This window comes from Rhopilema esculentum, chromosome 1 (genome assembly GCF_057945365.1).
Source record: "Rhopilema esculentum isolate cy_ngs chromosome 1, ASM5794536v1, whole genome shotgun sequence".
Classification (NCBI taxonomy): Eukaryota; Metazoa; Cnidaria; class Scyphozoa; order Rhizostomeae; family Rhizostomatidae; genus Rhopilema; species Rhopilema esculentum.
Window position 1 is genome coordinate 3,440,127 of NC_142815.1, and position 23,242 is coordinate 3,463,368.

Here is a 23,242-nt window from a genome sequence, read left to right on the forward strand (position 1 = left end):
GACAGGATTATTTTTATCCTGCTTTCAAAATTTCTTTGCGTCGTAAAAGAGGCCAGATTTTCATAGAGGATATCAATTTTGGAGGGGGATTTGGGGGGTGGGGTGAATCTATGGGTTGGATCTATAGGCAACTGGCGAGGTGTAGGGGTGGGGGGGGGGGGGGGGGTGAAAAAGAGATTTCTTGTCCACAATTGAATTTTTCGAGATCAGGCCACTTTTTGTGAAACGCAATTCCCCTGCCCTTGGTTCTCATAGCAGGGTCGCTTCACCCCCTCCATTTCCTTTCACTTACTCATTAATTGAAAACGTGCTATTTCATGAAGAGAAGAAAATAATCGGTCCGGAAATTTGCCAAAGAGCAGGTTGCTTGGTTTGAATATAACCCTTTTGTTAATTGCAGTTTACTTCCTGAAGTTAATGACATTTTTTCGTCTCCCACTCCGAACAAATGTGTTCATCCGGGACCTTTAGAATCCGTGAATTCATTATGACGTCATAAGGAAAGCTATTCCGACTCAGTAACATAAAGGAAACAAGAGTTTCGCCTCGGGATTAAAAATCCTGAGCGAAAAACGACGCGGAAAACAGAGTTGAATGCTTTGAAAATACAACAGAGTTTGTAGAAATATTCTTTGTAGAGACAGGTAAGATGCCATTATTTTGTTAAAGCCTTAAAGTTCGGTTTTAAGCTGTTGAAGACTTCAAACTCAAAGCCAGTTTAGGCCATGCCCTTAATCGGTTGTTGATGATTCACGATGGTTCAGGAATTATGTTGTTTTTATCGAGACATAGGAGAGTCGTACAGTTTTCGGTAGCATATTGAATCGCAGAATAGTTTCTTTAGGGTTTTAAGAACCATTTTGTTCGTTTAAAAGGAAACAAATGTTCTGAGGAAACCGTCTAAACTTCAAGGTAGGCCAACGGCTCAATATGTCCGTTTTTTGTTTTCCTCCCGTTAGTCTAAAAAGATTTCAGCAATTTCACTCGCGATCGTTGAATAAATTGTCTTAAAATCATATTAAACATCAGTACTAAAGTTATGGATAGAAATTGGTAGTATTTATTGCCAGTTCTTAGAGGATTTTTCAAAAGAAAAGGAGTTGAGAATCCATTTTGGCTGGAAATTTCTTTGTTTGTCAAAGAGACAAATAACAAAACACGCTGTTGTGAAGGGAAGCTATTTTCGCTGGACCTCAACCGGTTTGAACCAGCAAGACATCGTTTGGACAATATTTTACAGCTTTCTTAACATTGGCAGTGTCAGATGTTTCTGAAGCGCGGTGCTAGTTAAAAAACCGAGATTTAAGAAGCATTTTATATTAGGCCTCTTGCCAAATTTGTTTATGAGGCGATGCTGTTGAGTCACAAGCTAAGTCCGACAATAACCTTTCTATTTCCAGCCGTAAACACAGTGATTTTCATCAAGGTTTTTTATCCAACTATGTGATTTCGTATTCATAACGGAAATTGAAGGATAGAAGAATAAAATGCTTTGTCATGATGTTGTGGTAGAGCGTTTTATTTAGGCCTGAAGTTCATCGACTAAATGGTTGAATACTTTCGTGGAAGTTCGAAAGTAGTTGATAACATCGTGTTTTTGATTTACCTTGAGGGGGAAATGAAGCAGATATCAAAACTTTGAAAGTGCTTTCTCTTTGTCATTTGGCTGTATTTGTTTTGACACAGCCGCTGTTTGGCTTTGATTGTAATCGTAAGGGGCCATCGTGTTCAATGTTTCTGTAAAAGTCCATCTTCGTTGTTTGAAAAATCACCAGTCAAGGATTCATTCTAGTTTCATAACTTACTGCCCAAACAAAAGCTATTTCTTCAGCACGCTGGAAGGTGTTGAAGGCTTTTTCAAATGTTTTTCTTCAGGTTAGCTGGTGTCACATGACATTTGGTGTGGTTTTACTTTCAATAGTGCTGTGATGTTAGCGTGACGAACCAGCATGTTTATAAGCACAAAGAAATCTTTGTAATTACTGACAATCAATTATTGTTTATCATTTTTTCAAGACATTACCTCCAAAATCCCAAATTCCTCTCTTCATCTGCCTGTCCTAAACTTAAAACTTGTCTTATTGTTAAAAACACAAAGTTTCTTAGATCTGAAAACCTGTTTTGTTCTTTCACACAAAAGTTGTTTACTTTTCAAATAGCATAATTGATAAATTTAGTTTACAGATTGGAATAATAAAAGCAAATTAATCTTTAATTTCTTAATTTCATGTTCAGTACTGTGGGAAAATTATATACAAATGGAAAGGGAATCTATTTACTCATATTAATAATTAAAAGATTCAATTTAGTGTAAAAGAGAAAGTGTATTTTATTATTTATATTTGTATAATGAAATAACGCAGATTTCAAAATATGTCCAGGGTGAATTTCAGGAACATGAATGAATCAAAGACAATTTTCTCTGAGGTACTTTGAGGGGGGCTTCTTAATGGGGGCTTTTGTTGTGCCTAAGCAAGAAATCATTATCAGTTGTAAAAGCCCATAGTTCTTTATGTCATCAAGTGTCAGGAGGATTTTGCATGGGGGGGGGGCTTAAGGTCCAGGGCCCTTATTTTCTAAACTAAAGGTGTCTTTACTTTGTAACATCACCGAGCTTAGCCCCCAGAGATGGCCAAGAACAATACCCCCTGTTTGGCATTATTGCCCATCCCTTTTGGGGTTTATCCAAAAGAGCTCATTTAAATGATACTCCCATCAGTCAAGCGCTATTACAGAGGGGCAACTCACTCTTGTAGATAGCCTACAAGATTTTTTCAAAATCAAAAGAATTTCCAGGGATTTCAAAATAAAACAATAGGATTTCAAGCAAACACGCACAATATTTTTATAGAGTGATTTGCCCCTCACCTGCCCTTACTTTGTTTAAGCGAAACTTGCCTTACCAGCCAGATGCCATTCCAGAAGCATGGAATCCTACTTTTTGATACAGGGCCATGCAATTATGTTATTAAATAGCATATTATCCAAGGAGTGGGTTGTTTCAGAGCAGTTATGTAGCACTTAACATTGTAATGACAATATTAATGCAATTTATAGCAATATGCTATAGGGTTGAACAGTATTATTGGTGTTTATTGACTGTAATAATTTCCAATAATATCATTGTAGTATAAATGTATAACTTTAGCAATAAAGCTATACTATTAGATTCTGTTTATGCTCTATTCTCACCACCAGAAACATAAGTGAAGTTAGAGTCACAATAACTAAACTATCTGTAGCATGTGAACCAAATCAGGCCAAGCAGTAGGTTTTTTCATGGCCCTGGGTTGGACACTTGGTCAAATATTGGGGGGAGGGGGGAGGAAACCTATTGTTTTGATAAGATGACATCACATTTCCACATTGTTTTAGAACAAAAGATCATTGTCCTCCAAAAAATTGGGGGGGGGGGGTGGGGGAACCATCCCCTCATCCCCAGGCGTCCGTCATTGCTGGGTCTTGAACCTAAGCAAATTTGCTAACTTATGTTGGCCCGGCTTTACCTTGTCCTCCCTTAGTTACCAGGATTTTGAACATCCTACAATGCCCGCCAAAAGTAGTTGAACACCGAGATTGTACTTGTAATAAATGTACTTGAGATTGTACTCGAGCCCTGTAAGGTCTGTTACAAAATTTGTATCTAATTTAGAATCAAAATTAGGCAATTTTTGGTTTACATGGTCAGGCAATGTCTTGATATTTTTTTATGTAGATGTGAAAATTGTGGGCTCAGATATTTCTTTGTCCTGTTTTTGTTCCTTGTATTTTTGGATATCAGCCAGTTTTTCCAGTTAGAAACTAGGTTTCTTTATCAAACACAGGTTCTATCTGCTGGTCACCTTAAGATTGATCCCTAGCAACACAATAGATTGAAAAGAAGCTTTTGTGTCTTTTGAAATCTCTATGTTGTAGATTCAAGCTGGTTAGGAGAGAGTTTCATTAATATCACAGTAGGAAGACATTGTTAAGTTTAGGCTGTTTGGTTCAATGTAAGCCATATTAGGTATGATTCCCAAATAAGGCTGTTTATTTGTCCAATATGGCTACCATCCACAGTAAGACCAGGGGTCTCTCAAACATTTTTGTGAATAATGAGATAAACTGATTTTTTGTTTACAGTTAGTAGCTAGCCAAATCCTTGATATTTCCACACTAGGGTAGAGGCACCCTAATTATTCCCATCTTTAAGTTGCCTGCTAACACAGAGACCTTAGAGAAATTGATAGAAAACATATACATTCTAATTTTATCTGATAGTGACAAAAGAGTTGGTTTTAGTTATTTTTTGAAATATTTTTCATGATGTCTGATTTCCTAAATCCTGTAAATTTCTATTTCTAAAATGCATGATTGAATTCATTAGAAAGATTATAAATTTTTAACATTTTGATCAGTTTCTTTTGTTTTCAGAACAGGTGATCTTTCTCATTAATTTGTAATTATACATTTATAATTTAACCATCAAATCATTTCCTGTCATTCCTTTATCAAAATTTAATAAACTCCTGTTTGTGTAATTATTCATAATTTTAAATTCCCTCTACATAAAATTTTAATTAAAACTGCAAATTCATCATAGAAAAGAAACTAAACATAAAGCAAAGATACAAGAAAAACAAAACTAAATAGCAATTGAAGGGAATTTCTTGTAAAATCAAATTATAATTAAATTTTTTTCATTCAAGCAACCATTAATTACAATATATGTGGAATATATAACCTAGATAATTAGCAATGATTTAATAGCAACTTTAAGAATATTTTAAAGATAAATTAATTAACAAGAATAACCATGAATTTCAATATAATGTACTAATGTGGCGCTTGGGGTACTTGGAACGCTTAGAAAAGGCTCATAAAGAGCTATCGAGCCATGAGCCCCCACTTAGATTTATTTATTTTCGTAATTTAGACTGAAAAAAAAGAAATAAAGAAAATAAAAATGAAATAAAAAGAATAATATGGTATTTACGGAATGGTATGGTACTATCACCTAATATGATGCTAAACCAGGGCTTTTTCTGAAGGGTTTTTAATGAAAGGGCAATAAGAAGACTTCAGACTCTGTATATGGGTGTTTTGCTAGGGGGCTCCACTGGGCAAAGCTCTCCTGTTAATGCCAACAGCAGCACAGTTTTGCTTTTGGCATTGTTTCTTGAGCATTTTTCTCAACCCCCCCCCCCACCCTTTTCTTTCCATACAACTAGGCCTCCTTCATAGGATGGTAATGGTCCACCATTTGAAAGGAGGCTGTACAACAATGGTGGACTCTTGTCTTCCTACAAGCTGTATCCCTTTATCATAAACTAGGGCCAGTAGCGTCTCAGCTCCCCATAATTTAAAGAAATCGTGGCAGCATCTGTTTCATAAACTTTGGAAAGAACCAGCATTATGTGATATGTCCATAGGTTTGGTCAATTTTGTGCAATTTTCATATAAAATGCAAGTCATGAAATATGTGATTATCATTTCAATCATTTCTTGATTTCAGATAAAATTAAAAAAACATGGAGGGAGAAGCAAACCAAACCCAACAACCTACCCCCTGCAAAACCGGATGTGGTTTCTATGGCAACCAGGCATCAGACGGCCTGTGCTCAAAATGCTATAAAGATGCAGTTAAACAGAGTCAAAATGCTTCCCAAGCAGCGGCAAGAAGTTCCCCAGGTAATATTGAATTGTTTTTATATTGTATACTGTCAAGGGACAAGTATAAATACTCCATCAGTTCAGCCACTCCAGTCACAAGTTTTTTATTTGTTTTGTTGTTAATTTAAGTTTGTAGTTAACCAATCAATTGGACTAATAGTTTTTAGTGATATCCAGGTGCCAGACAAGAAAATCTTTTGAGCTCATAATAACTGTTTGTTAATTGACAGGTCTAATTCAAGCAATCAGATTGTCCAGTAGATGGTTTTGATTCTGACAAGGTTAAGTTAAGATTAAAGTTTTAGTTTGAACATTAATTGATAAGCAATCCTATTATTTGTCTGTAGCAACCACATCCACGTCGACTACCCAGACTCCAGACCTCACAGCCTTAAACCAAAAGGAGGCAGCCATTGCAACATCATCAGAAAACATCTCTGCTAAACAAACCGTTGAAGAACCATTACCAGATATCTCGTTACCTGAAGCAATTGCAACTAATTTAGAATCACCGGAAAAAGGAAAGAAAAAGAACAGATGTAATGTTTGTAGGAAGAAAGTTGGTTTAACAGGTACATGTCTGTTTATTGAAGTTCTTGTCTGTGTTTCATCTATTTGTTTATGCTAGTCAATACGAGTGTTCAGTTAATCTACTCTAGTGTCTCTAATAGACAGGCCCCCTGTGTGTATCAATTTAAGAAGAATTTGCCCTTCCCCCATCGCTTATTAGTACCCCCTTCGATTAAACTTTACAAATCTGTCATGACCAGAACACGCAATTTTCACTTGTCAATAATTCCCCTTGGTATGTTATGTTGTTATTCTTTAATGGTCATAATTCGGCTTGTTATGTTGTCTATCTTTATCTCTAACCATCTATCCATTATAAAGAAACCAGTGTCACCATCCTACTAATTCCATTGCTTTACAATTAAAATATTTACCAACACCCACTCCTTCTATTAGCTCCCCTTTGCTATTTAAATTTGCTGACATTTTATTGAAAATTGGCCAACCTGAACACCCCCTTCTATTAGCAACACCCTTCTATTGAAAACTGGTTAAAAATTTTTTTGAAATGAACACCCACTTCTATAAACACCGCCTTCTATTGAAAATTGGCCGAAATGAACACCCCCTTCTATTTACACCCCCTTCTATTGAAAATTGGCTGAAATGAACACCCCCCTTTTATTACCCCCCCCTTCTATTAGAAACACTAGAGTAAGGCAGTTTGTCATCTATAGTTTCCTGGAGTGATTTGAATTGGGATTGTGTAACCTGAAAGAGCATCATGAAATACATAAGCCAGGCTCTTTCCCCATAAAAACCCTTGTCACTCATTTTTCTACATTTTATTGTTCTTTCTCTGAGTTACTATTTCTGTTCTTTTCCAGTTTCCTTCTTTCCCTCTTCATTTACCCTCTTCCTCGCACTTCCATTTTCCCTTTCCATCCTTTGTTATGAATTTTTCATTATCTCTGGTGGCTTGTGTTGTCCTTGTTCTGTCTTTTGCCTGTGTCTTTGTATTCCACATTTTCCTGTTTGTTTAATATACCTACCTGCATATTGTCATTCTTTGAGCTGGTCTGTGTAATACAGATGGCTTTGTTTCAGTATATCTTGTGCCATGTTAACTTGATACTTGATTGTTTTTACATTTTGTGCCATTGTCTGTGCCCCTTAGTTTTGCCAGTTCTGTATTTTTGTCTTTTTTGTCCCTTTAGGATTCATCTGTAGATGTAACGGTCTTTTTTGCGGACTTCACCGATATTCCGACAAACACGAATGCACCTTCGATTATAAAGCAGATGCCAGAGAGCAAATAGCAAGACAAAATCCGGTCGTGGTTGGTGAGAAAGTTAAAAAGATTTGAAAAGTTATATTAAATGACGTTTGCTTAGTTTTCAACCAATGAAGTGCAAGTGTGAGGGCATTAATTTGCATAAATTTGCATATAGTATCATATATTATTGTAAATATCTATGCTGGTGTCATCGCCATTGAAGTATATCAGTTATACCATAATGTGAGTTAATATTTTGATGTATGCTTGATAGTAAAGCGGTATTGCGTAATTATGGTATGAAATTCATGGTCCTAAAACTTGGATGTAAATTCCAAGTGATTTATTTGGGGCTACTAAGTCACTGCTCTTGGTTTTTGGGTCTACGATTTCTGGCATTTATTTTTTGATGTTGATCCAAGGTCTTAGATTTTTGGCCTTTGATCCATAGCCCTAAATTTCTGGCCTTTGATCCATGACCTGCGATTTTCAGTCTTTGACCTGTGGCCTTTGACTTTTGGCCTTTGACTGATGAACTTCGATCATTGAAGCTTGAGGTATAGCCTTTGACTGGTAGCTGATAATTCACCGTTTTTGCTTCATAAACCATGATTTGCAGTCTTTGATTTCTAACCTTTCGCTGCATCAATAGTCAAAAGGACTGTTCAATAGGTTTGGTTACAGATCTGTTACACAATTGAGTGGAATCGTAGATTTGCAGGATAAGGTTTAGGTATATGGTATGTGCCCTTAAGGCCAATGTAAGATACCTAGAAAAGTGCAGTATTGCTTGTTGTGTTATTGTTTTGTTGTGTAGGAAAGCATTTTGAAGGGTCGAAATCTTCCCGTCAGAATCGCCTCCACAAGCAACAGCCAGGTTGTCATTCCATGCATCACTGCTTTGTTTATTATCAAAACAGTCAGTGACAGTGGAATAGCGTTTTCCAGTTTCCCTTATCAAAGTATAAACATCCATACTTTCAGAATATAGGCTTGAGCATTATGACATTTAGTAATCCAGTGATACAATAGCCAAGAAAACATGCAAGCTGGGCCAACCTATATTTGTCATACAAGACAAGTTCTGTTGATATCATTTGAAAAACATACATTGCTTCTGCTTTGAGGCATGGATATGCGTAAATAAACAACCCGCTTGGAGCTTGGATATGCCTATTAGATGCAACACAGTGACCTATTTTAAGAATGTATCAAAAGTAAATCATTAGAATTAAGGAGGCTCGATTCTTAAACAGGTTGCTAGCACGTGTATAATTGTAGCACGCTGTTGTTATGGTAATTTTTTGAAAACATGGCAGCGTTGCCGAGGACCATTTACATTGATTTTAATTAATATAATTCCGTTATGTGTTACCGTCACAACTGGGGGAGCAACTTTGGTTTGGGACTGCTTCATTTCTACCCTAGTGTTACTAAAGGTTAGCCTCACCTTAATATACAGATTAAGCTTTCCTTTCCATTGTTTATTTATGTAACTAAAGGTAACTCTGTGGTAACCTGTGTTTTTTATAGTCTGTATTCACTTTTATGACCTTCCAGTGGTAAACCATGTTAATTTTCCACTACATCATCTAGGCCTTTTGTAAATGCTCTCCTTCTTCATACCTTTTCAGAACGTCACAGCTTTTAAGTCTTTTTGTTCTAGAACTGCCCTGGCCGTTTCCCAGCTTCACAAGCCCAATAAGCAACAATTTTTACAGCGTTTTTATTAAAAACATATTTACTTATATTGTCTTAAACATAAAGAAGAATTAAAGAATTATAAAGATAATTCTTTTCTGGACAGATCCTAGCAATGTTCTGGACAGATGCCAGACCTATCTCTTCTATTTATTATTTTCTGTCTCTCAAAGTCGAATTCCTGTTTCCTTCAAAACTGCTCTTGGGGTATTTTCTCCCTCCGATCTCCTGGGTTACGATTCGAAGCCGGGGGCATTTACCTTGCCAAAAACCGAAGTTGTTCTCCTCAATTCGCTTAGTTACTAGATATATTAAATTAAATTAGGAGTGTTTCGTTTTTGAATTAATAGCGTTTGTTGCATTGTATTATTAAAAAGAGACTCTTTCAAAATGGCCCGCCTACTGTATCAGTTTGAGGCCAGTACAGATGTCGTGTAGCCTCTTTTTCATTCTCTGTTTATGTGATTTTCTCAAATTTTGTTGTGATCAATAAGGAGAGCTTGCTATTTGGAGGTTCTGTTCTGTTTTTCTTTCAACTCATGCAAAATTTAAACCTAACTTCAATTGAAATTCAGGCTATGGTATGCCAGGAAGAAAAGAACGATTGGTTTAGGCCCTTGAGGAAAAGGGAGGAGGGATTATGTAGGGGGGAATCAAGCTCGTTTATTTTTGTTTTGAATAGGGACATGTTGTTTGGGAAACAGGATGGGGGTAGAGCCTTCCAGAGTTTACTAAATCTAGGAAGGGAGGAAGAGTTATGGGATTGAGTTCGTGCGTTTGACAAAGAGACTTGGAAAGGATGAACATTGGAACAGTGGTTTGTTAAGGAGTAAACATTTTGTTGTAGAGCAAAATTAAGACCAGAATGTCTGCAGAAAAGCAATTTTGGAGTAGAAAGTGATAAAAATTGAAACCGGCAAAATGACCATACAAAATGCTCTATGAAAGTTGAAATTTTGGATTGTTTGATTTTCTTTGTCACGTCAGGGGTCTGGAACACAGGCTACGTCACGTCAGTTTTGGTGACATGTTTGGAAGCTGTAGTGTACAGCATCACGTTCCTTCAATATTGTTCAAAAAATTGATTTTTTATTTTAGTTTTAAGTGATGTAATTGAATTGACTACTCTAAATTGAAGAATAATCCACATGAGTTTTTTGGGTGCTACCCTTTCGAAAGAAATCTTAAATATCTTTACACCTATTAGTGCCAACGTTGTTTCTATTTATATACGACATCCATTCAGATATTATATACAAAAAAGTTTACTCTAAAAAATTTGAAATATATCGCCTAATCTTCCAAAGATTCATGCCGAACTGATTTCTGTTGGCTCAATAGGTAAGATCTTTGTTCTTTTAAAATCGAGCGAATGAATCGATTTTTCTAATGGATTGTGGGGCATTGTTTCAAGCAATTGGGCCATAGTGCAAAAAAACCTCTTTTTGTGTGCTCTAATGCCCCCCACCCACTTATCCCAGGCTGGAGCCGCCGCTGAATGAGATCCTTCCTACTCCTTGTGTTGTATGTTGATATGGTAGAATTTTGCTGATCTTATTCTCTAGGCCTTCAAGGCAAAGCTGATTGAAAATTTTTATAAGACAATCAATTAAATTACAACTGTCTGAATGAAGAAATAGACAAAAACTCAGCTTTGGACACAGCTTTGAATTCTAAGGGAAACAAAAGTCTTGTGTTTTTGATGTTATTCCTATAGAATTTGTTAAGAAGATAAAGCTACACTTTTATAATTTCAACAAATATTTCTTTGTGAAAATTTATTCGTTGATTCAAATATTTCTAAATGACGCGGAGGAGCACCCACAATGCATTGCGCTAACTTGAGTCTTGTTCAGGTCAGGGTGAAGGAAAAAAATGTCCATGATTCCTTGTACTTGGCAATGTGAGGCAGAAAAACCAAATATTATCAAAGCAATGATGAAGAAATTGACTAAAGAGTTAAAAGAAGGTACGGTATTGCTGTTTCTTATCATTTTAAATGACTTGTATGATGTTTCTGCTATACTCTGGTCTAAAATCTCTTCGAGATAACTTCTTAGGCCCAAAGCCTTGACAAGTTCGGATTTCAACATTGTCTTTAATTGCACTATTTTTTTCTCATTTTAAAATTTTTCGAATGTTTGCCAATAGTTCTAAAAATAGTGTCATCATTGGCTTTATTTTATCGTAGAATTTGATGATTTCAATGTAATGCGAAGGCTGAGTCTCAACTTGTTGAGAAAGGGACAGGGAGGCCTCTAAAAAAGTAGAACACCAGAGGTTTGACCTTGACTGAAAAATGATTATTTTTCTTTTTTACAGGATGTGGATGGTATACAAAAAAGATCCAACCTGAAATTTGCAGTATTGTGAAGAGCAAAATGAAGAAAAACCAGAAATGTCAGAGTCTTAATTGATTTTGGAAGAGCAGAATAACATAGAGGTGAAGATTTGTTTTCTTGTCATATGTTTTGCTGAAATTGTATTTTGTTTCTTTGCTGCATTTTTTAATTCATGAGCATTCAGTATTCATTTTAGCTTTTTGTGTTTTGTACAGGGTGGGTAAGTTATATAGTATATTTGTTAAATTAGAGTTGCAGCTTTATGCTCAATGTAGTCATCAGGCAACTTGAAAATGACATTTAAACTAGGCAGTGTAGAAGTGTATTCAAGGTTTTCAGTGGAATCACAAAACAATCTTTGTTAAAATTATATAATGTAAAGAGAGTGTGAACAACTGAATGTACATTCTGCGAATGAGGAACGGGGAGCAATATTTGCTTGTTGCTTTGTTTCAAAGATTTCCTGGAAGACTTGCTAATCTTTGTTGACATCCTGTGCTGGTCATTCTTTTTTGAGCTGCAATGCCAATTTCAAGGTTGTCTGATATAATAAGTACTGTTATTCATGGAGCAAGCCCCCACCTTTGAATAGGCCCCTTTTGAAATATACCTCCCCTAAAGTAATTTTTGTTAAATAAGCCCCCACCTTGAAAGAAGCCCCCCCTCTTGAATAAGTCCCTACTCAGAAAATTATTTTGCAAAAGTACCCTTTGTCAACAGTACCCTTTGTCATCTCTCGCTTTTTCCTGTACCCCATCCTTTCCCTTAGATTCTTTTTTCAATCCCCACCAACTGCTCCAATTGTCATGATTGTGACAATGACCCTGCCCTCCTTCCTTCCTCTTACTGTCTGCTTCCTGTCTTGTCATTTTTCTTTCCTCTACCCCAATGTTCCATACCATCACACATTTCCTTTCACTCTCTCTCATCCTTTCTCCTGCACTGTCTGCCTTCTCTCTCTTACACCTTTTCCATTTTCAACTTTTTATTTGCTTCCTCTCTTTCCAGTCTTTTTCCAGTCTCCCACTTTTCCATTTTTCCTTTTCCCCCACCCTTACCCTTTTACATCAGTTTCTCAACTAGTCTCTTATCATCTGACACTCTTCAAAATGCAATATTTGCGCAGTGTGCAAGTTTTTAGAAACATTGGAAAGTAAAACAATAAAAGACTAAAGTATCTTTTATCTTACTCCTCATATAGTATATGTCTTATATTTTTTATATAATTCTTACAGTATAGGGCATATAGATGTAATCTTCCCTTTGTCTTCATTTGTTAAGTTATGTTTGTTCTTTGAAGAGTGTCAGACAAAAAGTAATGAAGTCTCTGCTTTTCTATCTTCAAATTTCGCAGTACCAAAGACTTGTTTTCTTACCTTGTTTTTAAATCTAGTTTATCATGTGTAATAAATCTATCATGTTTTTACTCATATCAAACTTTGTTTCCACTAGATCATGACTCATCAAACGATGTTCACTAAACCAGAGTTGTTTGATCAGGGACTAAGCTGACAGAATTTCAAGAAGATTGAAAGGTGAGTTACCATCGTACAGATATCGTGCTTATGTTATTTCTCCAGTGTTATTTTTTTCATGATAACGTGGTACTGATTGGACAACTATACTGGTCTTGTGCTTGCGTTTTTTGATTGGCCCATTTCGATCCACAACTGGGTATACACTTTTTATCATGTTCTTTCGGACCCTTATTCTGACGTTTTATGCTCTGAGGAGTGTCAGAGGAAAAAGCTTTCAGTAGTATGTTGTGAAATGTTTGCTTTTTTCAAAACCCTTTTCAAATTTTGTAGCACCAAAATATTATTCTTTAGCTAATACTAGATCATTCATCAAACTTGAATATTTTCAGACTTTGCGGAATAGAATCATCGCTACCATGATGGTTTTTCAATGTTGTCATCTTCGAGTTGTTTAAACAATGCATGAACACAAAACAATGAAAATCAATGCTACTTTGTTGCTATGTTTTGACTGTACATGGATTGTGAATTTCAAAAAAATTCTGCCTGATAGATCGAGATCAAATTCAGAGAAAACAACAAAATAATGTATCAACTTTTGTTTGTTTGACAGAAACGTTCTGTTTGTAACGGTCCTTTGAAGTTTGCTGAAATTCCACTGAAAACGAGTGTTTTCACCTATTTTCGAGGGTTTGAAAAAGATCTTTTAAATTTGCCAAAACAGTGTAACTGCCAGTCTTTCGAAATTATAATTTTCAGAAGGTTTTTTGAATTTTTGCACTCAGCCCTATATCTGTTTCAAATAATGTACCAAAAAGTCATTTGAAAGTGAATTGCCTTCGATTTTGCTAAGTCATTGACCATGTCTGGCAAAATTACCCCTCGAAAGTTACCCTTGGAATTCGGCTCAGTGGTGGACACTTGGGGGGGGGGGCGACCGCCCCTCCAATACTTTGGAGGACAATGGTCTTTTGTAATAAAACAATGGGAAATATGACGTCATCTTATTAAAACAATAGGCTTGCCCCCCAATATTTTATCAAGTGTCCGCCCCTGATTCGGCTCATAAAAACACCCCTCTCTTAATCAATCATTACCCTTTACCAACCACAGATTCTCTATCAAGGTTAAAAAATTGCTTTCTTATATTGGGGACCGAAACATTTATTTTTTAACGTTTTATTCATCTATTGCTGGAAGGGCTTATCATCATATTCTGAAATACAGAAAATTGCAAAAATTATACTAATGATATAAGAATCATAATTTATAAGAATCATATTATACCGTTAAGGTACAAGCTTGATGTAAGGTTTTCGTTGATGAAAAATAAATGGTAGAGATCATCCGAAATTAAATTTTTTCCATTGTTTGACGAATCTTGCAAAAACTTAAAGATAACAACTTTCTTACTGGCCAAAAAGCAAAAATCTAATATGGACATTTTCTTTTTAATGTAAATTTGCGTGTGGTCCATTTCTTATGTTGTATAAAACGTACGGTTTGCTAATCTTACGTAGCTTTCTTCGGGTCAAACACGGAACAAAATTATCCCTTTTCAGATCTTTATTTTTTCTCCACATAATTTTCTTAAAAAAATAGTTTATAACACCTCTAGTGGTCTGGAAATCTGATGTTTTATTTTAATTTCTTCATTTTTATCTGTCGATACTCTAGAAATTGTTTGCTTGAAAATTATAAATTCTCCTGGAAAGGATTTGAGTTTGAAAAGAATCAAGAAAAAATTTTCTCAAGCTTAAATTTATTTTTGTGATTTTTAACTGTTAAAGGCAAAGATCACGAAAAGCTATTGCATATGTTTCGTTAGAAAATGTACACGCATTGCCTGCTGAAAATGTATCTTACTCTTAGAAAGGGAATGAAGACTTTGCAAAAGTCTTTGCAAAAAACCTTCACTTAAAGACTTTAGCCTAAGCATTGGAAGACCATCCGCAAAATTTGTAGAAGTTTCTTTTGAGAATCAAGTGTAGCCAGGGGCAGATCCAGAGCAAACTTGAAGGAAGGGCAGTTGGTAGTGGGGGCGCTGAAAAATTTTCAAAAATTGGTGACGAGAGTACGCTGTATTTAACATTTTCAGATCCATTTTCGGAATAAACAACATTGCTTTGAGGTAATCCTTGAAGCAATTTAATCTATCGGTCTCAGAAACGTTTTCACATGATTCATTCTTCGAAAGGGGTGCAAAATTTCCAAAAAGGGGCACCAGACTTGCTTCAACTTGTCGAGGGAGGGGCAACTGCCCCTAGTTGCTTCCCCTTAAATCCGCCACTGAGTGTAGTCACAGCTCTTTATGTCAGTTGTATCATCAGCCACCCTCATTAATTAGCTGCAAGCCAATCTATAAAAATTGAAGCTCAGAAAATATCTTATCCTTTTCTCAGAATAATTAATGCAGATATATTCGAATCAAAAGGATCAAACTTATGTCACTTTGAGATTTTCTCGCAGTACGATACACCCGGTAAATATTCCCAATACTAGCTATAGATTTTATTTCTCAAAATTTGATTATCACTATGTTTTAGAAAAAGTACTCTCTCGTATTCTGACTGATCATTGCCAAAGTTCTTTGAATCAGTTTCTGTGGAAAACTGCTAGGCTAAGATTTCCGGCGCCACGTTTTTTTTAAGATTCTGAAGACTTAGTTTTTAGTTTTTTTAAAGTTCGACAACACAATTTTGTCCATTTTTTGGTATTTGAAAATAGGGGAGAAGCTGTGTAACATAATTCACTTTGACCCTAATTCATCAACCGCCCTTTGATCAAAGCGATAACATAGTTATAAGCCATGGCTTACAAAAGGAGTTACTAAAAAATAGTTACTGTTTATGAAATTTAGACTTGTTGAGCAGACAGGCGGCTATTTGTATTCAATTTATTCATTAAATCTTTTCCAGGAAAGCATGACCATATGTCTCTCTCAAAGAAGTCGTCCCCGAGCCCTCGATTCAAGTGATTTCATGGGTTGGTTATCCTGGCCAGAGTGATATTGCAATTAATACCATCTGATGACGCGTCGTTGATTATTTTTGGTAGGTGTTTTTATGGTATGACATTTGAATACCTTTATTTATGGACCTCTAAGATTTAAGGCTTCTTTGCATCAAATCTGTTTGAACTAAAAAATTTGCTGCAGTTCGTCATTTTCACATGTAAATCAGCGAGGAAAACTTTGAAGAGCAGCGAATATTTTTCAATAAATTATGGCCCGGTATTTGAGAAATTCTCATAATATGTTACCAGTTTTTTCAATAGCCTTCCTGAATTTCCACATGCCAGAATGCCTTTTTGCTGCTAATGACAATGTCCCCTGGTTTGCCTATTCTTTTTTGCTGAAAAGCCCATTTAGAATGAGTTTCATTATGGTGCTTGTGCTCCAATTGTATTTGACAATTGGATCTGCTTTCAATTCAGCTTTCTCTGCAGAAGAACCCTATGATAGGCCAGTTCTATAAACACTCTCTACTTCGAACAATCCAATTTCATTTTAGTCCTGGATCTTCAATACAAAAGTTGGTAATGGTGTCACTTCTGCTTTTGTCTTTGCCATTCAAACCATTTCAATTGCTTTCCATTGCTTGAGGTCACCCGTGAAAGTTTCTTTCTCAGTTTTCGTTTCAGTACCTATCACCAAGGTCGCGAAATGCTTCAAAATATAACCAGAAAACTGCCTATTGGCATATAAACTTTTTATTCCTTCTCTCAGCGACATGATTTCTCTTGTTTGGTCACTGTTCTGTTCTTGCCTGGGTTAATTGCTCGCAAACGAGTTACTTTAATCGACATGAAATCAGAAATTGTCCAATGTGGGAGCCTCATGGTTGAAATGTTGTAGGCTTCAGTAGAGAAGCAAATGTTTACAACTTTTAGGCATTTGAAATCGTTATTAATTATTAGAAGAATTTGATGCTTTGTGATTTTGAAAGAAATGGAATCCCACAGACGATTTCTAGTCCAATATTCATGAATAAACATCCATCATGGTTTGATATTGTTTTCTTCTTGAATTTAAATAAATTATTTTTGTTTCAGAGCTTGGCTATGGATTTTAGAGTCTGGTGTAAATTCTTGCCGAATGCGATGCTAGATTGCTGTTGCGATGCTGACGAATTGCCTAAAGATGTTGACAAGAGACACATTCACCCGATTGAAATGACAGTTGTATTTATAAACAAAGGTATGCTGTTTCAGATATTTTTTGTTGCCTTTAGGACATTCTTTTAATTTCGAGCAAGGTATTTATAGAGAGCCATTATTATTTTGCTGCAAAACGTCTTCTAGAAAAACTGTCAGTTTGGTCTTTATCAAGAAATGAAATCAGTCTACGGAATAAAAATCAAGAAATAATTTGTTTCTTCTTTACTCTAAAAATATTTTTTTCACTCTAAAAAACGGGTTTTCACCGTCTTTCAAGTCGATTTTAAAAAAACTATTTACCTTTCTATTCCCTACAAACACTTTAGCCAATATTAAGTTTTTTTTTAAAAATCCTACTCTTGATCACAATTACAGAATTTTCATTTTTCAACTTTAAAAAAAAGGCAGATATACTTAAAAGTTTCTAGTCATTCTTTTACTAATTAAGCAAACAAACTTACATTATTTATTTCGATAAAATTGTTTATTATTCATTTTCATTAGTCATTCATTGATTATTCATTGTCTCTTTAATTGTTAATAACAACTTATCAATTTATAAAAATTTTATCTTCTCTTAGAAAGTTTCTTAGTTAATAATTAGTGTCTTCTTTCATTGTGTCTTCTCTTTCTTGACTCAATAATTTTTTAATAATCTTTTCATTGCTTAAAATTTTCTCGTCTTAAAAATCTCTCAATTATAGGCTATCTCTTTTAATGTATTTTAACTATATTTTTGGATATAAAAAGTTTGCAAAAACTTCTCAATTATAGGCTATCTCTTTTAATGTTTTTTAACTATATTTTTGGATATATAAAGTTTGCAAAAATTCTTCAATTAATTCCTATCTTAACTTAATATTTTCTTTTAACTTAGAATAATATCTTTGTTTACTTTTCTTAGTAGGCCTAAGTTGTTGGTAGCTACTTTTGTAGGCCCTTTTTCTAGATAAAGTAGGTAATTTTGGTTTTTGAAACAATAGAGAGAACAATAGAGAACAATAGCGATGAAACAAAAGTCTACTCCACCCCTATTGTAGAATGGGATCTGGTCCCATGGGATTTGTCCAGTTCCTCAGCCCCTTTGTTCCCATTGTCTTGGTTTTTCGGTCGGCATTGTTCTTGGAACAATAACGACAGAAAAACCAAAACAATAAGAACAAAGGCGCGTGGAACTTGGACTTCCCAGGGACCAGATCCCGACGTGCAAGTCGAAGATCCAGTTCAAGAGAAAATGCCAAGATAACAACGCAAAAAATCATTAACAACAATCAAACTAAGTTAAATACTCACAATTCTAAAAAAACTACAGTAATACAAGTTTAAACAACAACAAGGAGATGAAATATAACTTGTCACAGATGTTTGAAATGCAAATTTTCACAGAAATTGCCTTACGAAATCTTTCAAATGCTTTGTATGGCTTGCTAGGTCATAACTGCAGCAAATAAATAGGTTTTGGGGGCAATTTTGCATGGTTACTTAAATAAATAGAATATAATTACTGAAGGGGGCCATGAATCTCTAGAGGGGGGAGGGGGTTGGCGTGTTATCCAATCAGCAAAATATTTGTGAAGAAGCAAGCTTATGATATTTGTGACGACAACATCGATGCCATTTTCTAATAGTTTAAATCGTATAAATAAGATAACTTATTGTCTGAATCAAAAAGTTGTAAGGGGAAGGGGTCGCGTGGTAGACTTTTATATTGTTTTACAAAGAAACATCAGCGGAATTTTTTGTAATATTTTTGGCAATCATTGAAGGAAGCAAAAATATGTTCTAATACTACAAAAATACTACAGAACTATTGGTAATTTATCAAAACATACCAAAAATAGATAGATAGTAATAGATAGATAATACAAAAAGAGGAATATAGCAAATTATAACAAATATGTGGAAACCTGTCTTAGTATTGAAAAAAGAATATATCGCCCTGAAAATGTTGGTTTCTTTTACGCTAGTGTGAAACCCAGCTCCTCCTTTTTGTACCTAAACGTCTAGAAAGCTTATGTAATTCTTTTGTCCCTTTTCGATGAATAATTTGAGAGCTGGATACAACAAATTGAGTTGAGTTTTAAAAAGACACTTTTTGCACAATCTGGGTTTTCCAGCTGCCCGATAGCAGAATCGCAGGTTTTAGTTATAATTTTAGATTTGAAAGACCGAGGTGGCTGTTCTCTTTGGGGATGAGTTTTGTTTCTAATACTAGACGGAACATGTTGTTTTATCCTATACCAAAATCTTTGGATAGTGCGTCCTACGTTGCCAGAATCAAACTGGCACGTAAATTCATAAACAACGGAACTTTTTTTCTGACTCTCAAATAGCAAGGAACTGTTTTAAAATTCTACTTCAGCCAAAAATAAAGCTTCTGATCATAAACAGCGGAACTTTTTTGGTTGGTAGGAACGCAGTCCTTTTGAATGGACGGAAGGGCCTTTTTCGTACTATAAACAATACGAGGATTCACAGCAAAGAAACAATTTGTGATGGCCTGTTTAATCTGACTCTCAAATAGCAAGGAACTGTTAGCGATCCAGATAAGTTTTAAAATTTTACTTCGGCCAAAAATAAAGCTTCTGATCACAAACTTGCCAGTCTCTCATTAGTGTTCGTACTGGTCTTTCGGTGCGTAAATTTCCCAGGCTCTGCGCTTCTTGAAAATGCTTATCGTCTGTCCCGCTTTCGATTTTCCCTTCAAATCTTTCAGATGTTGGGTAATCGCTTGAATTTGCGACAAGGTCATTCTGTAGGAAAAAGGAAAAATGTTGTTAAAAATAAGGCCTATCTTTTAAATCTTTAATGGTTTGTAAAAAAGAAGAAAATAAAAAGCCCATTGCACTAGATGCAAGCGGCAGTGTTTTGATACTAATTCGAGAGATCTCGATAATTCGATAATTTTGAAAAGGAAACGTCTCGATAAACTGGAAAGAAAATGTTCCAATTTCAGAGTATTTCACCAAAGGGGCTACGTTCTAAGAAAATTTCAAATGAAATATTCGAGAGAAAAATCGAAAAACTCGATAATTTTGAAAAGGAAACACCTCGATAAACGGGAAAGAAAATGTTCCAATTTCAGAGTATTTCACCAAAGGGGCTACGTTCTAAGAAAATTTAAAATGAAATATTCGAGAGAGAAAAATCGAAAAACTCGATAATTTTGAAAAGGAAACACCTCGATAAACGGGAAAGAAAATGTTCCAATTTCAGAGTATTTCACCAAAGGGGCTACGAAATAGATGAAAAAGGTTCTAAGAAAATTTAAAATGAAATATTCGAGAGAGAAAAATCGAAAAACTCGATAATTTTGAAAAGGAAACACCTCGATAAACGGGGAAGAAAATGTTCCAATTTCAGAGTATTTCATCAAAGGGGCTACGTTCTAAGAAAATTTAAAATGAAATATTCGAGAGAGAAAAATCGAAAAACTCGATAATTTTGAAAAGGAAACACCTCGATTAACGGGAAAGAAAATGTTCCAATTTCAGAGAGTTTCATCAAAGGGGCTACGTTCTAAGAAAATTTAAAATGAAATATTCGAGAGAGAAAAATCGAAAAACTCGATAATTTTGAAAAGGAAACACCTCGATAAACGGGAAAGCAAATGTTCCAATTTCAGAGTATTTCATCAAAGGGGCTACGTTCTAAAGAAACTTAAAATGGACTGTTTGAAAAAAGGTCGAAAAACTCGATAATTTCGAAAGGAAAAAAGCTTGATAAACGGGATAGAAAGTACTTTAAATTTTTTACACCCTGCGCTTTAGTTTCTAATCATAATTCTGCGTTCCTAAATCAAACTTTGGAGATTTTGAATGGAGTGTCAGGACGCCTTCTAAGCAACCATTCAGGCAACGTGCTTCAAAAACGTTAAAATTTCACCAGCAAACTTCACGAGTTTATAAGACATACATATGTCCAAGTCTCTTCCAAGGAAGAGAATCAATATATAAAATTGGTAAAGCAAATATATTCTTGAAGTCATAACTCACCATTTCAATTCATCTCTAGCCTTTCGTAAACCATGTTTTGCGGGACAAATTTGTGACGATGCCAAGAATTCTGTTCTCTAGAATCAGAAAAACGTGTTTAGTAGCAACGCTGATTTAACGTTTATGGCAGGCAAAAATAGCAAGGAAGGGAACAAGCACAGAGAAAGCTCGAATAGGTTATGAAGAAAGGTTGGCATAAATAAAGATAGTGAATTATTACCTTTTTTAGAGCCAAACGGATCGTCCTTGCCTGGGATGGTGGCTTTCTGGATCTGTCGAATGGAAGCAAATGAAGTTAACAATCTTCATACGTAATTTAAAATACATCTCTAGGTTAAGAATTCCTTGTTACTTTAATCTTAGTACTGATTTTGACATTAAAACTACTTTAAAGTTAAAATCGAGTAAAATGAATACGAAAATGTCTTAAACTACAACGGAAAGGAAGCTACTTACGCTTGAACCTAGATGATTCCTTGATTCTGACCGTCCGCGACATCGGGTCTTCGTGAATGAGGGGAAAATCGAAAAGCACGTTGGCTTGACACGTTGCCAGTGCATTCTGGGATACCCCCTATTGCACGCTTTTCACACCCCTGCTCATCAACTGAGGTCAGTTTTGACCAAAAAAGGCAACCATCTCTGCAACGATTGCGCTTGGGATAACAGGGTGCATTTTGACACCACTAGAGACCTTACAGTGTTAAGAAACTTCAAGCGAGAACATTCTGAAGGAACTTAACCCCCAAGGACGTTACCGACATAGAATCATTTCAAAGAAACTTTTGCTTTAAAAAGAAGCGATTTAGTTAAAAAGAAAGTGTGTGGTTCCTTTGATATTTAAGTTCGGCCCATTGGTTGCAGCAACTTGTTTTTTTGATGCTAGAGAATCCCAACAGGCGCTTCAATTGTTGAAATGCCAACTGTTTTTCTAATCTGTTTTCTTCAAGGGGGAGAGAAGAGGAACATTTTGTGAAGAACGTCTAGTCCCCTTATCCCCTTTAAGCAAAAACCCTCTTTCTCGCCCCTTTGAATGTCAGGGACGAAGAACGAAATGAGTCTTTTCGCGTCTTTGATTAAGTTGCAATCCCAAGCTCCCTAAAATGTTTGACAGTTTTTTGTTATTTTTCTTCTAACATCAACAGAACCCTAAGTTTGTTTATTCGATTGATTAGCGAAGGCGATAAAGTACCCTGATAAGTGCTGGGAAATTGACTGGAACTTTAAAGTTTTAATAAATGTTTTACAACTGGTATAAGCCCGAGGTTTGGTGGGTTGGGGGTGGGGGGTTCTTAAAGTAAACATGACGGTGTAGAGCAAAGTGATGTTGACCCTGTTTTACCAATCACAGGTGATCTTTCAAACAAATTAATAAGTCTGATTTCTCTTAGTGGTTATCAGAGGTGTGGGCTTTTAAGAAGAAGTGAAATATTAGAGAAACCGGGTATTAATAGGATTGCGAGGGGTTTTATGAATGAGAGGGTTGGGGGTTTTTATAAAAGGAGGGGCTTTTCAAGGACAGGGTAACAAAAGCGAAGGATGTTTATGACAGAAGGGTGATCCCCGGCTAAGGTAATTGCTCGAAGAGTGATTAGGTTGAGTAAGAAAAGCTTGGATTCAGAAAATATTAATAATCTATTCTTTGTCAAATATTTTCAATAATTTTAATACACTCTTTCTCTTGCAGGAAGAGACTCTGAAAAGCAATGGCGGCGCCAGCCACTAAGCTCTGGGGGGGGGGGGGACAAACCAAAAAAATTTAAGCCACGCCCTTTTACCAACAGGGAACGCCAATTTAATCCGAAGTGAACGCCTATGACTAACTTTTGTTTGAAAATTGGCAGATTGAAAATCATAGGATTACATCACAAAAAGTATGGTGTCAAAATATTACCCCTCCCCCAACATTTTCTCATCGAATTTGGACGAACTACAAAATCGATTCTGCTGAGAACTGGGGGGGGGGGACCTGTCTGCTGGACAGAAGCTACAGAAATCAGAACAGAAGATACAGAATTGAGAAAGAAAGATACAGAAGTGAAAGAATATGCAATATCTAGATATGAGTACAAACAACGAAACAAGTGCAGACAAAGGATGCAATAGAGAGAAAGGCTTGCAAAAAAGAAT

The 23,242-nt window shown here is 35.6% G+C and overlaps 1 protein-coding gene and 2 long non-coding RNA genes across 5 annotated transcripts; 2 read left to right on the forward strand and 1 right to left on the reverse strand.

Moving 5' to 3' along the window:
- The first annotated feature begins 486 nt into the window (after positions 1 to 486).
- Positions 487 to 9,645, forward strand: LOC135690307 (AN1-type zinc finger protein 5). The gene is made up of 4 exons (XM_065207828.2): positions 487 to 644; positions 5,495 to 5,670; positions 6,000 to 6,224; positions 7,380 to 9,645. Exons 2-4 carry the CDS (start codon positions 5,511 to 5,513, stop codon positions 7,526 to 7,528), a joined length of 534 nt encoding a protein of 177 aa, XP_065063900.2. The 5' UTR covers positions 487 to 644; positions 5,495 to 5,510; the 3' UTR covers positions 7,529 to 9,645.
- Positions 9,646 to 9,784: 139 nt separating this feature from the next.
- On the forward strand, positions 9,785 to 17,531 carry LOC148960646 (uncharacterized). Of its 2 annotated transcripts, XR_016145340.1 has the most exons (5): positions 9,785 to 11,108; positions 11,462 to 11,582; positions 12,934 to 13,016; positions 15,878 to 16,012; positions 17,013 to 17,527. It is a non-coding gene; the product is annotated as an uncharacterized LOC148960646 (long non-coding RNA). The 2 variants fall into 2 exon arrangements; XR_016145341.1 differs by lacking the exon at positions 12,934 to 13,016 and having other exon boundaries at positions 17,013 to 17,531.
- A 1,140-nt stretch (positions 17,532 to 18,671) lies between these two features.
- LOC135690357 (uncharacterized) lies at positions 18,672 to 22,614 on the reverse strand. 2 transcript variants are annotated; one of them, XR_016145339.1, is made up of 5 exons: positions 21,569 to 22,614; positions 21,333 to 21,384; positions 21,113 to 21,189; positions 20,168 to 20,220; positions 18,672 to 19,870 (listed from the first exon to the last, which is right to left on the reverse strand). It is a non-coding gene; the product is annotated as an uncharacterized LOC135690357 (long non-coding RNA). The 2 variants fall into 2 exon arrangements; XR_010516634.2 differs by lacking the exon at positions 20,168 to 20,220 and having other exon boundaries at positions 21,569 to 22,611.
- Between the last annotated feature and the right edge of the window lie 628 nt (positions 22,615 to 23,242).

What these genes read in the sequence shown, in the direction of transcription:
- LOC135690307 (XM_065207828.2), top strand. Translation starts at nt 5,511, where the DNA reads ATGGAGGGAGAAGCAAACCAAACCCAACAACCTACCCCCTGCAAAACC. An exon ending in AGCGGCAAGAAGTTCCCCAG is followed by an intron (nt 5,671 to 5,999) that starts GTAATATTGAAT and finishes ATTTGTCTGTAG; the next exon opens with CAACCACATCCACGTCGACT. An exon ending in GAAGAAAGTTGGTTTAACAG is followed by an intron (nt 6,225 to 7,379) that starts GTACATGTCTGT and finishes TTGTCCCTTTAG; the next exon opens with GATTCATCTGTAGATGTAAC.